Here is a 16,235-nt window from a genome sequence, read left to right as displayed (position 1 = left end):
CTCCCTTTGATCCCACACAGCACTTTGTCTGTAGTTCTCTGATTACACCAAACACATTCTCTACTATACTATAATGATTTGTATTCATAGCTTATCTCCCCCTTCTCAATCACAAGTTTGTGGAGAACAAAAACGAAGTTTGTTATTCATTTTACATACCTACACAGCACCTAACGATATCTCAAATAAGCGAAACCTCATTTTTAAATTAACTGCACACTGTAAAGAATAATCTACAAGTTGATCTGCAATGACGATTAAAAAGGGCTGAGTTGACAATCATGCCTGTGAAATGAGTTTCACCTTCAAAACCCAGCTTCTCGGCTCTATCACATAGCTTTAAACAATGTCCAATGCCTCCCTTTTTCTTTTGGTGGTTGTTCTGTGTTGTGCCTTTAGTAGAGGGAAAGGAGGATGGGAAGAACTGAGGAAGCAGTAAAAGCATTCAGGCCATACAAGCATATGGCACGAACTTGCAAAGAAAAATGAAGGAATGCCTGCTCATTAGCCATCTGCCACTTCACCAATGCCAGGAAATTCCAAGCTGCTGTTTTTCACAAACTGGATAATTCACATGATTGTGTTGGGGACTTCCAGCTATGAAGAACGGTTAGAACATTTGAAAATTAGTGTTCTCAAGTTATACTGTGACAGAAAAGCCCAGTGAATTCTTCAAACTTCCACCTCTTACAGGAATCTGAGAAAGCCAGATTATGTTTACATCTATGCATGGGGAAGGAAGGCTTGGCAGATTACTGGTATCGAAAGGAATTCTTTTTAGTCAGTTTTTAACCCTACCTGTCTTGTGAATGTGTAACGTACAGGCTCTTTGTAAGTCTTCTACCACTCAGCGAAAACCATCCAGCCACTCAAAGATTGGTAATGGCATAATTGTCTAACGTGTGTCTTTCAGGAAATTGAAATTGATATTTCCTATCTCCCTCATGCCAAAATTTTATAAAAATCATTTCTAAACCTAATGACATGTAAATTGAATTACCCCCTCCAAATATTTACTCCAAAAGCAAGCGGACAATTTCTATAGAATTCCTAAGATAATCATTTCCTGCTAAAAACAAAATCTACATTCAATTTATAAGATGCCTTTGTTTCTCTTTAAGAAGATGAGCCTATAGTGAAAAAGCTCAAAAACAAATTAAATATAAAACTTTCCTTCTACTAGTGGTGCTGGGCACAGAATACCTGCAATTTCACATAACGCAAAGCGCATTTGAGAACAATGAACATACATCTCACACTGACTTTCCCTCCTCTGACTTCAGCAAGGAATTCCCCTTCTCTTCTTCCTGGTTATTCCCTGTAAGTCTCCGTTTCCACATCTCCATAGAACAGGGAATAACATGCAACCTGCACCTCATAGCAGTCGCAAGAATTAAATTTGATCAGGCAAATGTTTTGTACACATTTCTTATGCTCAGCCACCTCAAGAAGCTCTAGACAAAACAAACATGGTGGAAACAATTGCATGTAACTGAGGGCTAAACAACATGGAAAAGATGTAACATGTATCCACTGACTTGTGGACAGTATATTCACAGGAGGCAATAAAGGCAGTGAGAATACCTAGGAAACGTTTCCTGGAAATCCTATGCTTGATCTCAGCTTGAAGGATGGGCAGAGGACAGGATACGTATAGCCCCAAGAAGAGGGGAGGGGATTCCACCTACTCTTCTCTCTTTTACTTCCTTGCTCACAGTTGATACTTAGCCAGCATCACCTGGAAACGTGAGAGAAAAAGTCTCCAGACCCATCCCAGTCCTATGGACTCAGCACTCTCAGGTGGGGCTCAGGAATCTGTTTTAACCAGCCCTCCAGCTGGACTTCTGAACATTCAACTTTGGGAACCACTGCTGTTGCTTTGTTTGATCTTACCTCCTCCTCTCTCTTCGGTGACCACAAGTTCTTTCCACCTGACCAACTCCTGCGGTTTTGCAGCTGTAAATTTCACTTTCATTTCCTCCAGAGAGCATGCCCAACCTGCACTGGAGTCTAGTTTGTCCATGCATGTCCCACACCTAGCCCCAGGTTAGGTACTCTGGCCCTGTGTCATACTTTCCTTGACAAGGACTCAGGGACACATCATTTTGCTTATTTAATTAACTCTCTTCCTGATAACCTACTAGCTCCATAAAGGCAGGAACTGAGTCTATTTTGTTCACATCACTTCATTCTCGGTGTCTTGCACACTCTAAGGCACTTTGTTAATATCTGTTGGATAAATAAGCAAATCAAAGCAGCCATAAAATAATTGGTTTTGAATGGTATAAAGTATTATAACATCAGGAATATGATACATATACAATTAATAGATGCATTTGAAGTAGTGGTTGTAGAAACACAACTGAGTTTAGTTTGTCTTTGAGAAGAGTTTCATGAAGAGATTTAGGTTTTGAAAATCTTTGCATTGAAAATGCTACCAATGTCACACCATATCACCTGATAAGGTAGTGTTGACTGTTTGTTATTATCATTCTTGGTTGTATTGCTTGTTTGTTATTATCATTCATTTTTCCTCCATGACCAGATTTTTCTGCCTTTGAGCAATCTGGCCCATGGAGGCTGCTCCCAAAACAGCCTCTCACCACGGCAGGAGAAGGGCTGTGGGGAGGCTTATATCTAAGATTTGTGGGTGAATATTGAAAACAGTAACTCTTCACTTTATTATAAAGAAAAAGCTTTGGACCAAGAGTCCTAACACCTGCATGCTAGCTCTGGCTTCCTTCCTTCATTCAAATATTTAAATATTTACTCTATTCTCAGGTCCTGTGCTTGGATCCGAGCCTACAATGGTGAACAAGACATACACATAGTTCCTCCCTCACCAAACCCGAAGGTCTGCTCGTCTGCTATGGGCTACAGCCACTCCTGACTCCCACAGGACACTGAACCTTTTTGGGCTAGTTTCCCCATCTGCCAAGACAGGGTGTTAATTACAAGATGACCATCAAGGTCCCTTCTGAATCTAAAATATGACTAAGAATAACACAATTACTCCCATGAGTTAGGTAGCCAAAGTTCTTCCTGGTTCTCCTCATCCCACATCCAAGGAGCTGAGAAACCAGAACCCTGAGCATGAGGATCAAGGGCATATGTAAACCAAGGAAACTTGCCATAGGCAGCAAGGCTGGATCCACTTCCATAGACAGCCTAACAGAATGGGAAGAGTCCCAGTATGAGGAAAGACACCCACTTAAGTCCTAGCTGTGCCAACTCAGTTTCCTCACCTGCTAAATAAAAGCTTGGAGGACACAGTCAAGGTCCCTTCCAGCCCTAATACTACAGGACTCTGCTTCCTCATCCTAAGAGTCTCCTTCATCGAAACACTCACCACAGAGCCATGAGAAGATGAACAATAAGCAGTCGGACCCTGGATAATCACAAAGCATGTCAGTGTGACAATTACATCAAATACTAAAGAAAAACTGTCACAATTTTGTGACTACACCTATGGATCAGCTGTCTAAGAATAAACCAATTGGTGAATCTTCAAAAGTTCTTCCAAAAGAAAACGTCATGTTCTACCCTTATGGATTAGGCCATTCTTGCACTGCTATAAATACCCAAGGCTGGGCACGGTGGCTCATGCCTGTAATCCCAACACTATGGGAGCCCGAGGCAGGTGGATCACCTGAGGTCAGGAGTTCCAGACCAGCCTAGCCAACATGGTGAAACCCAGTCTCTACTTAAAAATACAAAACTTAGCTGGGCATGGTGGCGGGTGCCTCTAATCCCAGCTACCTGGGAGGCTGAGGCAGGAGAATCGCTTGAACTCGGGAGGCAGAGGTTGCAGTGAGCCGAGATCACACCATTGCTCTCCAGCGGCCTGAGCGACAGAACAAGACCTTGTCCCCCCAAAAAAGAAACACCTGAGGCTGAGTAATTAATTTTTCAAAAAAAGAGGTTTAATTGGCTCACGGTTCTGCAGGCTGTATGGGAAGCATAGTGGCGTCTGCTTCTGGGGAGGCCTAAGGAAACTTCCAATCATGGCAGAAGGCAACAGAGGAGCAGGCACATCACATGGTGAAAGCAGCAGCAAGAGAGAGTTGCCGGGAGGTACCACACACTTTTAAACAAACAGATCTCTTGTGAACTCATTCACTATTGTGAGGACAGCACTTCTCATGATGGTGCTAAATCATTCATGAGAAATAAACCCCCATGATCCAATCACCTTCCACCAGACCCCACCTCCAATACTGGGGATTACCATTCGACCCGAAATTTAGGCAGGGACAAATATACAGACTATATCACCTTATAAAGGTAATGCTTTCCTTCCTTCTTTGCTTAGTTTTGGTGGCTAATGGCTCTACCCCACAAAACCCCTGCCTCCCAAGAGAACTCCGCCAAGCCCATCGGACCCTACTCCTTCAGGCAATGCCCAACACCCCCTCCTCAAAGCCCCCTCTTTTACACAACCAGCACCAACACCCAGGGCTCAGGAAGAATAGGTGACAGGAAACCCCTCCAGTAATGGCAGAGGCCCAAAAAGGAAAATTCTGGAGTGGTAAGGAACTTTGTCTCATCCTTTAGCTGTGATAGGTGAGTATTTAGTTTAGGGTAGGCAATAATAATATACTTTTTCATCATTTACTATGTATGTGCCAAGCACTCACTAGTTTTATCTCATGTAACTGACAAAACAATGCCATAAGGCAGCTCAGCCATATTCTCTCTATAATACAAATAAGGGAAGTAATCTAAAGATTTTTTTCTCTCTGTACAACAGGCACTTTTATTAGTGGCTGGAATGCAGTTATTCACAAGAGTGCACAAACAAAATGGGAAAGGGGGATCAAGTAGGACTAGCAGCTGGCACGGGAAATGGGAGACACCTGGCTCGGGGGTTCTCTCTGTTTGAGATCCTGGGACAGTGCTATTGAGTGAAGAAAAGAAGCCGGGGGCCTTGGGGTATTGCAGGTGGGAATGGAAAACCAGGTCCTCTGAGTACAACAAGTTTGGCAAAAGGATCCTCACGGTAAGATGTCTGGCCCCTCTACCCATCCATTCTCCAGAAAGTCCCTTGAGTAGATTCAGTTTCTCTTACAAAGAGAAGTGTGTTAGTAACTGGCAGAAGCAAGCAGAGGAGAAATTGGCCCAAACTCTCCAACTAGCCAACAAGTTTCCATTCTAATTGGCACCCATTCATAAAGTCACTTGGAATAAACAAAACCTTAGTTTTTTCAGGTATCCTTATTTTTCTCAGATTTCACACTAGAATACCAAAGTTGTACTTCTTTTTCTGAAGTGCCACTCATTTAAGGACTTATTTTCTCCATTGGAAATTTTGCTCCTTTGAGCAGCTTTATATATTTATTTCCCAACAGACACAAACAGATGAGTCACAGAAGAGGACCATAATCTTTATCTGAAAACTTGGAGGTCAGATGTGCTTCGAAGTTCAGACCTTGTGATTTTAGGAAAGTAATGCAATGCATTTAGCACACATCCTATAACACTCAAATCAAATTAATATTATTCAGCAAAACATGCAAATAGTCAAGAGAGAATAATATATACTATAGAACCTCACATTAGGCCGGGTGCGGTGGTGCATCCCTATAATCCCAGCACTTTGGGAGGCCGAGGCGGGCAGATCACGTGAGGTCAAGAGTTCCAGACCAGCCTGGCCAACATGGTTAAACCCCAACGCTACTAAAAGTACAAAAATTAGCCAGGCATGGTGGTGCATGCCTGTAATCCCAGCTACTCAGGAGGCTGAGGCAAGAGAATCACTTGAATCCGGGAGGCAGAGCTTGCAGTGAGCCGAGATTGCACCACTGCACTCTAGCCTGGGTGACAGACAGAGACTCCATCTCAAAAAAAAAAAAAAACCTCACATTAGTTCAAGTTAAGTTTTACGACCTACAGAGTGTATCAAAAGCCTACAAGCAAAACTTGTTTTCAGAGCTTTTCACATTTCAGAATTGTCCATAAAGGATTACACCCTTACAAATGGCTCAAAAACTAGAAGAAAACAAAATCAACCTGATAGTTACCAACAATGTACAAAGTAAAACAATCAAGGTACCAATTTTTGCCTAACAAATTAGTGAATATGTTTTTCAGGGAAAATAAGAATATGAAACTGAGTCTTTTTGGCTATTGCTGTGAGAATGTAACCTGGGATGACCTTCAGATCAACACTGGTGTCATCAATTGCCTCAAAAAATGTGAACATCTATGACCCTCAAAGTGCCTATTCAGGAACCCATTTTCTGTGGAAGTCCTCTGATATTTGGGCAAAGTTTCATGCACACAGGCGTTCACTGAAACAACGAGTTTTAAAACTCACTTAAAAATAATTAGCAACTGAAATCTCCCAAATAGGTACACAGTAAAGTAAAATACAGTGAATCCATATAGTAGAACAGTAGGCAGCCCTTTTTTGGGTGTGTAGGGAAATAGAGAAACATTTCTGGGTAACATAAACTTAAAACGTCATGATACAAAGTTATATTGCATTATGAACCTATCCGAGTTAAAAATGCAATTAGAGGGCTGGGTGCGTTGGCTCACGCCTGTAGTCCCAGCACTTTGGGAGGCCAAGGCGGGCGGGTCATGAGGTCAGAAGATAGAGACCATCCTGGCTAACACGGTGAAACACCGTCTCTGCTAAAAATACAAAAACAAAATTAGCCAGGCATGGTCGTGGGCGCGTAGTCCCAGCTACTTGGGAGGCCGAGGCGGGAGAATGGAGTGAACCCGGGAGGCGGAGCTTGCAGTGAGCTGAGATGGCGCCACTGCACTCCAGCCTGGGCGACCGAGCGAGACTCTATCTCCAAAAAAAAGAAAAAAAAAGCAATTAGAGAAGACCAGAATGAAATACGCTAACAATGGCTAGTGCCTTGGAGTAACAGGCTCAATGGTGATTCTCACTCCTTCCTCTCACAAACTTTAAATCTTTGGAGAAATTTTCCAAAAATACCTATTGTAGCTCAAGGGAAATGGGAAAAGATGGCTTGGCTACTTAACTCCCATGCAACAGTAGCAAACTCTAATCTGAGGTGTCACTCTGGGTTTTTTAAAAATCTCTACCATTGCAAAGCTATCACCACCTCCAGAATAAAAACTGTTTAATATATGTGGTCCACATTTATTTGACAATTTAAATGACATAATATAAATCAAGCCTAATGCGCACTCTGGAGGAAAAAAATACTATATTTTTAAAAGATAAAAAGATATATGCCACTTTGCCATCTCCCAGACCTTTCAGAGACAGTAAGACAGATAGACAGGCGTTGGCACAATGCCCAGTTTACAAGTGAGGAAATAGAGGTGGACAGAACCACATGCTACAGGCATCAGGGTCTCTTTCTGATTTTTTTTTGGGGGGGGGCAGGGGACAGAGTCTCACTCTGTCACTCAGGCTGGAGTGCAGTGGCATGATCTCTGCTTACTGCAACCTCCGCCTCCCAGGTTCAAGTGATTCTCCTGCCTCAGCCTCCCGAGTAGCTGGGATTACAGGCATATTCCACCACACCCAGCTAATTTTTGTATTTCTAGTGGAGACCATATTGGCCAGGCTGATCTTGAACTCCTGACCACATGATCTGCCCGCCTCGGCCTCCCAAGGTGCTGGGATTACAGGCGTGAGCCACCGCACCAGGCCTCCTTCTGATTTTTGACTTCAAGTCCAAGGCCCTGACTTAAGGCTTGGTGTTCTTTCCACCATATCATCCCATGATCTTGTTACTTACTGATTCTTTATAAATATCTTAGAATAAAAAGAATTTTCTTCCTCAAAAAAATAGTTTAGTAATAATAAGCATGGACTTCAAAATCAAACAGATCTGACTCAATGGACTCCATGCCAAAATCCAGCCTACACATGAGTGACTTTTTCAACTTCTCTGAGGCTCAATTTCCTCATCTACAAACACAGGAATAAAATTACGTATATAACTGACAGGAAATTCATTGTAAGAATGAAATGATCTAGGCACTTAGACTACCGCCTGCCACAAAACAGGTAATAATAAAAATTGAATTCCTTTTTCCTACAAGAGTAAAGTGTCTACAGTGTACTAACACCAAATTCTGATTTTAGTTTTTATAAACCACACCAGAATTATTAATATATTAATTATATTAATATAATAACTAATTATTATATTAATTCTAATAATATAATTATTAATATATCTGCTTTCAGCAGCACACCAAATCTTTACAACCACTGAAGTATCCTAAATTATTAGGAACTACTCAACCTAACAGTTTATACCAATGACAATTTAATTTATTCTTTTTGTCAGCTTTAAATCATTTCTCTATTGTTTCAATAAGTCATTACACTTCAACATTAGGGCCAAAGAATTATTTTTAAAGAAACAATAAAATTTGTTGTTTGTTCACTTGGGGCTTTGGTCTCTCACATTCAAATTCAACTATTCAAACTTCCAAATAGATTAATTTCATTTCTTTGTTTAGAGGGGTTAGGGGCAGGGAATTGACAGAGTTTTCTCACAGTTTTCATTTCCTTTTTAAATTAAATGTAGATGTGGAATCCGAAGCTCCAAGGTGTGCTTTTTCAAAACTTTCCAAACACTGTATATTATGTGGATGTACAGCTTTGCAGCTACCTGGCTAAGGGAGAACCCAGAATTTAATAAAGCTTATCTTTAGCAACTAAAAGGGAGTCAGAGGCCGGGCGCGGTGGCTCAAGCCTGTAATCCCAGCACTTTGGGAGGCCGAGATGGGCGGATCACGAGGTCAGGAGATCGAGACCATCCTGGCTAACACGGTGAAACCCCGTCTCTACTAAGAAATACAAAAAATAGCCGGGCGAGGTGGCGGGCGCCTGTAGTCCCAGCTACTCGGGAGGCTGAGGCAGGAGAATGGCGTGAACCCGGGAGGCGGAGCTTGCAGTGAGCTGAGATCTGGCCACTGCACTCCAGCCTGGGCTACAGAGCGAGACTCCGTCTCAACAGAAAAAAAAAAAAAAAAAAAAAAAAAAAGGGAGTCAGAATGCTGGAGGGAAGCCCACAGCCCAAGGACAATGCATTTCTCCTCTTATCCGCTGCAGGACCTCTTCCACCCACTCCTTACTCCAGGGCTATGCCCACTGTCTGAGAGAGAAACTAATAAGACTGAAGGTTGAGTAACCAGAGAACTTACGGACATAAATAAGCCAAGATGTGGAAAATCATCCCTTTGGATGCTTGTGGTATATAGTTTCCAATGCTGCTGCTAAGAGACAAGTTTAATGAGATTCTTCTACTAGGAAGGAAGAGAAAAAGGCACTGCTACTACCCACCGTGAAGTGATCTGCCCTTCTTTTCTCTGCTTAACAACTTTGTGATAACCACATGCTTACAATTTTATGATGTTCTAAACTATCTTAGAATCTCAGCGAGACTGCAGAGGTTGACTCATATTCTATTTTTCTCTGCAGAGCAGTGGAGTACAGTGGAAAGGGAATGAACTTTGGAATCAAGCAGGCTGGGTTATCCCAGATAAAGATACATATAAAGGTACACACATACACAGACACCTCCTAGTGGTTCTGCTTCTCTGACTGCTGACTGGCACAGTCCCTGTGTGATGTTCAGCCAGTTGTTTAACCTCTCTTGCCTCAGTTGCCTTACTGGAAGTAAGTACTTCATCCACTTATGAGCAATGAGTTTAAAAATGCATATGAAGGCTGTGCTCAGTGGCTCACACCTGTAATCCCTGCACTTTGGGAGGTCGAGGAGGGTGGATTACTCGAGGTCAGGAGTTAGAGACCAGCAGAGCCAACATAGCGAAGCCCCAATTCTACTAAAAAAATACAAAAAGTGGCCAGGCATAGTGGCGGGCGCCAATAATCCCAGCTACTTGGGAGGCTGAGGCAGAAGAATTGCTTGAGCCCGGAAGGCAGAGGTTGCAGTGAGCCAAGATCGCACCACTGCACCTCAGCCTGGTAAACAGAGCAAGACTCTGTCTCAAAAAAAAGATTTAAAAATAAAAATAAACAAATAAATAAAAATGCAGTTGGGCACGGTGGCTCACACCTGTAATCCCAGCACTTTGGGAGGCCGAGGCGGGCGGATCACGAGGTCAGGAGATCGAGACCATCCTGGCTAACATGAGGAAATCCCATGTCTAGTAAAAATAGAAAAAAATTAGCCAGGCGTGGTGGCGGGCGCCTATAGTCCCAGCTACTTGGGAGGCTGAAGCAGGAGAATGACATGAACCCGGGAGGCAGAGCTTGCAGTGAGCCAAGATCACACCACTGCACTCCAGCCTGGGTGACAGAGCGAGACTCCATCTCAAAAAGAAAAAAATCAATAAAAATAAAAATGCATATAAATACTCAACCCAAAGCCTGGCACACAGCTGGCACTCAACAGTATTTCCCATTTTTCTCCCTCTACTTCCCTATGCTTAACGTACAAACATTAACACCATCTTCGGTTCCAAGGGGATCAGACGTTGGCTGGTCAGAGCATTTTCTCTTTACACAGGCCTCAAGATACTGGCAAATTTGCGCTCTGTATCCTTTCCTTTTTAGACACCTGTTTCTTCTTCCGCATTAACTTTTATCCAAAAGAAAAAAAAAAACAAAGGCTGTCATGCAATTAGATGAGTGCTTTCATCAGTAACATTCCAGTCCTGAGACCTGGGTGTTGCTCAGAGGTCAGACAAAACACACACCCACTCTAGGGATGGATTTCTCCTGCTGATGATGGCTAATTACATGCATCATGTGCTGATTTTTTTATAATTTTACTCCCAGATGAAACTCTTCCCCAAATTCTGGAGCCACTGACTCCAACCCTCTAAGGAATGTCTCCAACCTCACATCCAAGTGGAACCTGATAATGCACCTATGTGTCTCAGCAATGAAACGCAGGATGAAAATCAAAATGAACCAGCAGGGCATAGTGGCTCATGCCTGTAATCCCAGCACTTTGGGAGGCCGAGGCAGGAGGATCACTTGAGGGCAGGAGTTCAAGACCAGCCTGGCCAATATGGCAAAACACGTCTCTACTAAAAATGTGAAAATAAATATAGCCGGGCATGGTGGCACGTGCCTGTAATCCCAGCTGCTCAGGAGACTGAGGCAGGAGAATCCCTTGAACCAGAGAACTGGAGGTTGCAGTGAGCCGACATGGTACCACTGCACTCCAGCCTGGGTGACAGAGTGAGATCCTGTATCAAAAAAAAGAAGAAGAAAAAAAAAATTGTCCCATCCAATAAAAATGTCATTTCCCCAGGTGGATGGCTAACGGAAATACGGGCCTGCTAAAAATACTCAGGAGACAATACTACCTATCTCGTTCCCTTCCAAACCTGCTCTGGTTTCTATGAAAAAGTGAAGGCCAAACTGCTAAGTCAGTGTAAAAGTTTTAAGCGACCGAAATGTTCTCAGGAGGAAGAGTTTATGGATGTTTATGGAGGAGACAGTCACTGTTGAAAGGCTTCTAGTTGCTTATTATTTGGACCTGAAGAGGAGCCACCCCTGAAATCAAGCTTGGAAGAGCTTGCTGACGTCAGACTCCAATCTGTAGTAACTCCAAATGGCCAAGCAGGTATGCGGGGTTTTTTTGTTTTTTTTTTTTTAACTGAGGCTGTTAGGTGGCAATTAAGAGGGGAAGCGGTGGTAAGGAATCCCTAGTGTCTGCAGTTATAAAAGCAAGAATATGACATAGGACTTCCATAAAACTTATACCTCCTCTTAAGATTGATTTCAATTAAAAACTGCTTCATCGTTGGTGACACTTTAGCATCTCTGCTGGTGGCTTCCTGCCCTGACCACACAAGGTTCCTTTTGTGACGACAGGAATCAACACAAAGAAGAAAAATATTTAAGTTTACCAACGCGCCTTCCCTTTTTCCGAGCCTGATTTCTACAAGATATATGGGAAGAAATGTGAACTCCTTGACCTGTTACAAGAATCCATCAACTACCAAAATAAATGGAAACTTGGAAAGAGATTCAAGTCCTCTAGGTTTTAGGATATTTTAAGGTATTTAAAAGGGAGAAGGAGGCGCCGACAGCGCACCCGGTGCTCTCTGTCACGATCTTCCGCTCGCGGCGCCTTTGAGGACAAGGGCGGTGGGAAAGGGGTCTGCGGGGTTCCGAGGCGTGCGGCCGTGAAGGAAGCGCCCCCGAGGAAGCCCTGGTCCCTACGCCCCGCACAGCTCAAGGCTGGGGGACACAGACCCTCGGCGGAGGCCCCGGGGAGGGAAGGCGGGAGCGGGGCCGGCGGGAGGGGAGGGACGAGAGCCGTTGCCACGCACCGCGCCCTGCCCGGACCGCCCCGGGACAGCCAGTTGTTCAGCGCCAGGATCCCGAGGCTGCGCGAGAAAGCAGGCTCCTCGGAGCGCCGCAGGGCTGCCGTCCCGACCCCCTCGCTTCCTTCCGCGCTCCCGGGAACCGGTTCAGCACCCGGCGCCCCGGCTCCTACCGGACACTCACCCGGAGCCACCAGCGGCGAACTCACGGCGCCTCCCACGAAGACAGCAGCGGCTAGGACGGCGGACCCCGGGAGTGCCCGCAGAGCCATCGCCGCGTCGCTTCGCCCTCCTTCCCCAGGGCGCCGCGTCCGGCGCTCGGGAAGGCAGAGCCGCTCCGGAGCCGGCGGGCTGATCGAGTGGCTGGGCTCGGCCCCAGGGAGCGGCGAACCCCGCCCCGCAATGGCCCCGCCCCTCCCCGCCCACCATGGCCCCGCCCCACCACACCACACCCACTTCGGCTCGGTCTCGCCTCTTCCCGCGCGCCCCGGGCTCCACCTAAGACGGCACGAGGCCCACTCATGGCTCCGCCCCCGACTCCCCGCCCACCTCAGCCTGATCCCGCCTCTCCCTGCCAATCCCGCTTCCTTTCCAAACCAGGCAGCAGCCTCTGCGGCGCAGCTAGGCCATGAACACGCCCCGTTTCTCCACCCACCTCAGCTTGGCCCCGCCTCTCCTTGCCGCACCCCGGACTCCACCTAAGAAGGCACGTGTTCCATCCATGGCCCCGCCCGTTTCCCCGCCCACAGCTCAGCCTGACCCCTCCTCTCCCTACCACTCCCGCTTCCTTTCCAAACCCAGCAGCAGCCTGGGCGGTGCAGTTAGGCTATAGCCCCGCCCTAGTGCCCCGCCCACCGTGGCCCGGCCCTGCCTCTACTTGCTATGCCCGCTTCCTTTCCAAGCCCGGCGGTGATTACGCGGGAGCCCGGGGCTGGGGAAGGGTCGCCCGGGTGCAACCTTCCTCCGGAGCTGGGACTAGGCGGGCGTGGGAAAAGAAAGACGGAGCTCGCCCCGAGAAGCACTGGACAGCCAGAAGCGGCCAGCACTGGAGTGAGCCCAGTCTTTTTTCGCTGTTGGCATGTCTATCCAGCTAGCATTCCCCTCGGTTGCAGGTCTAGGGAGTAATGCTGTGCTGGACGTCACGTTCTGTTGTTTGAAAACTAGCAGAAAAGATAAATAACTTAAATTTCTTCCTCTGTTTGCATTTAAGCTGCTCCTATGGGGAAGATACCTCTATGTATTTTCAGGAGCAACGCCTTTGTTTAAAATCGTGTGCCTGTATTGCACCTTGCGCATACTCCTGCAAAATAGATCTTTAGGTGCCCAGGCACTTATTATCTCCTCACATCCTCACATCAGCTCTGCGAGGTGACTATTAGAGACCAGGGAGTAAACCCACAATGTATGGGCCACCATGATAAATTGTAATTATCTCATTGTCATTGTGTTTGCTCGCTGCTGTGCCCTCAGCGCCTGGATGGAGGACAGACAGCACACGCTAAGAGGTCAGAAGTGTTTTTTGAAGTTGAATCATCTTCACAAGCATTGATAGGACTCAGAGGCGCTCTCTGAATAGTTCCTCTTTACTGCCCTGTAGGGACTGTTGCTACTGGGCCATCAAGCATTGGGTTGAAGGAAATGAGGGCAGGACTTGAGCAAATACTCAACACCAGCAAGAAAAGGGGGTGCATGGGGCCTGTGGGTTTTCACAGGATGGGTCTCATCCTTGAGGTGACTGATAGCCTCTAGTTTTCAAAGAACTATTTATTCTCTCACCGAGCCCTCCACGCAGTCTGCAAGACTATTATTACAAACATTGCGTTGATGTGGGAATTGCCGGTGACGGAAGCTCAGGCCACTACAGTACAGATGGCTGAGGCTGAAGGATGGAGCCCCTGACCTTTGAAGCCCAAGGGGCGCACTGCGCGTCCTGAGCTCAGGTCAGTTGGCTGCGCATCCTGCAGTCTGGCAGGCTTAGCAGGCAGCCTTTGCTAGTTTTATATCAACATAAACACTGAGAATGGATGCAGAGGAAAGCAATCCATGTGGATTTCTAACTAAAAAAGGAGAGAATCCCGGACCTAGAAATTAAACTATAAATTAGAAGTTGTAGCCAGAACGAGCTACAAAATTTGCAGGGCACAATGCAAAATGAAAAGGCAGGGCCTTTTGTTCAAAAATCATTAAGAATTTCAAGATGGCAACAACACAGCATTAAATCAATTGTGGAGCCCTCCTAAACACACAGTTGCACAGGTCACACACTTATAAAGCCAGCTCTGGTTTTGTAAGTTAGAATGTAACAAAATGCTTGAATCAAGAAATCTATTCAAAATGTAAAATGTCATTTCAAAATTGAATCATGTTTCACTCTTTTCCCACAGATTGAACTTACTATTAAAAAGACGGGATCGTTTTTGGTTGGGCGCGGTGGCTCACGCCTGTAATCCCAGCACTTTGGGAGGCTGAAGTGGGTGGATCACGAGGTCAAGAGTTCCAGACCATCCTGGCTAACACGGTGAAACCCCGTCTGTATTAAAAATACAAAAAAGTAGCCAGGCGTGGTGGCGGGCGCCTGTAGTCCCAGCTACTTGGGAGGCTGAGGCAGGAGAATGATGTGAACCCGGGAGGCGGAGCTTGCAGTGAGCCGAGATTGCCCAACTGCACTCCAGCCTGGGTGACAGAATGAGACTCCGTCTCAAAAAAAAAAAAAAGACGGTATCATTTTTAGCAACACATTTGAATTGTATGTCTATTACAGCTCTTCAAATATAAAAATACAATCTAGTACTTAAGCCTTACCCATTATCTACCAGGCCCTTTGTTTTACAGATGAGAGATAGTTAAGTGATCTGCCTGACATCTTATATCTACTATAAGCCAGGGTTGAAACCCAGGGCTCTGAAATTTCTCTTCCTAAACTTTCCATAACACCTGGTTGACACTCTCTCTATAAATGTCTTACTTTCACATACCCCATATACATGCATTTGTATGTCTTGTTAAAGGAATGAAGGAAGGGTAGGAGGAAGAGAGGGGGAGGGAGGGAGGAAAGTGAAGAGGGGAAGGAGAGAGGAAAGAAAGAAAATCCAGCTTATTTTCCATATCCTTAACCCTACAGATTTATTCATACAATTTAAATAGCTTCTACATATGTATATCTAAAAATCCAGTTTTATTTTAAAAGTAAGAACTCCAATGTAATGGAACTTTTATTCTCTATTATGAAGGGGATGTCATATTTCTTCTGAGAACATAAAATGGAAATTTTAAAACTAAGTTATATTTCCATTTTTTCAGAAACAAAAGTAAAGTTTTAATAATTCTTAATAACTGTCATTAATTGAAAACAATAATCCTCATTCAGCCCTTAGATTTAGTCCAATCCTATGATGGGTACTCTTTTTGTATTCTTTGCTCAATTCCTCACAACGATTTTATATTTAGGGAATCATTGTTAACAATCTTCACTTCAAAGCTGAGGGATTAGGGCATTTACCTGAGTCACATGGCCTCTCCCTGGCACCACCAGGATGCAAATCCAGGATCAGCTCCCTCAGGCCCGTACTTGCACCCTCCTCTTACACTATTCTGCCTCTGAAATGCAGAACTCTAGTCAACCAGCTCCTCTTTCGCAATCTAAAGTATTGTTCTGATATTCCTTCATTGCATGTTTAACCTAGCCTTTTTGAACTCCGTTTCAACACTTGCTTACATATTTTTCCTCAATGAGAATAATTTATTGATTGATGGGAATGGATTATAAGTCATAGTGTATAGGATCAAATTTACAAACATATACAATGTGATGTCCTTTCTGATTTTCATTGTTGTTTTTCAGTTTCTCTGTAAGGATTCAGTTAATCATTCCCCTTAGTAGAAACCTTTCCTGTTTTCCTCTGAACTGCTAGCTGGTGATTTTCATCACCATCATTTAAATACATAAGCCTCACTTGGCTGGTGTTTACTCTAATTAATGTTGAACACGC

The 16,235-nt window shown here is 44.8% G+C and overlaps 1 protein-coding gene across 4 annotated transcripts in view; it reads right to left on the bottom strand.

Moving 5' to 3' along the window:
* The window catches only part of RELL1 (RELT like 1), a 92,573-nt gene extending 79,938 nt beyond the window's left edge, over positions 1 to 12,635 (bottom strand). For all 4 annotated transcript variants that reach the window (XR_646864.3, XM_003898568.3, XM_009206653.3 and 1 more), the window contains exon 1: positions 12,431 to 12,635. Coding sequence is in view for 3 of the 4 variants with exons in the window: in XM_003898568.3 (XP_003898617.1) it covers positions 12,431 to 12,518 (88 nt within the window). In the remaining variant the exon portion in view is untranslated. The remainder of the gene's footprint in view (positions 1 to 12,430) is intronic.
* Between the last annotated feature and the right edge of the window lie 3,600 nt (positions 12,636 to 16,235).

The sequence above is a fragment of the Papio anubis genome, chromosome 3 (assembly GCF_008728515.1).
Source record: "Papio anubis isolate 15944 chromosome 3, Panubis1.0, whole genome shotgun sequence".
In the NCBI taxonomy this organism is placed as follows: domain Eukaryota; kingdom Metazoa; phylum Chordata; class Mammalia; order Primates; family Cercopithecidae; genus Papio; species Papio anubis.
Note: the sequence above shows the minus strand (reverse complement) of the source record. Positions and strands in the feature narration are given on the sequence as shown.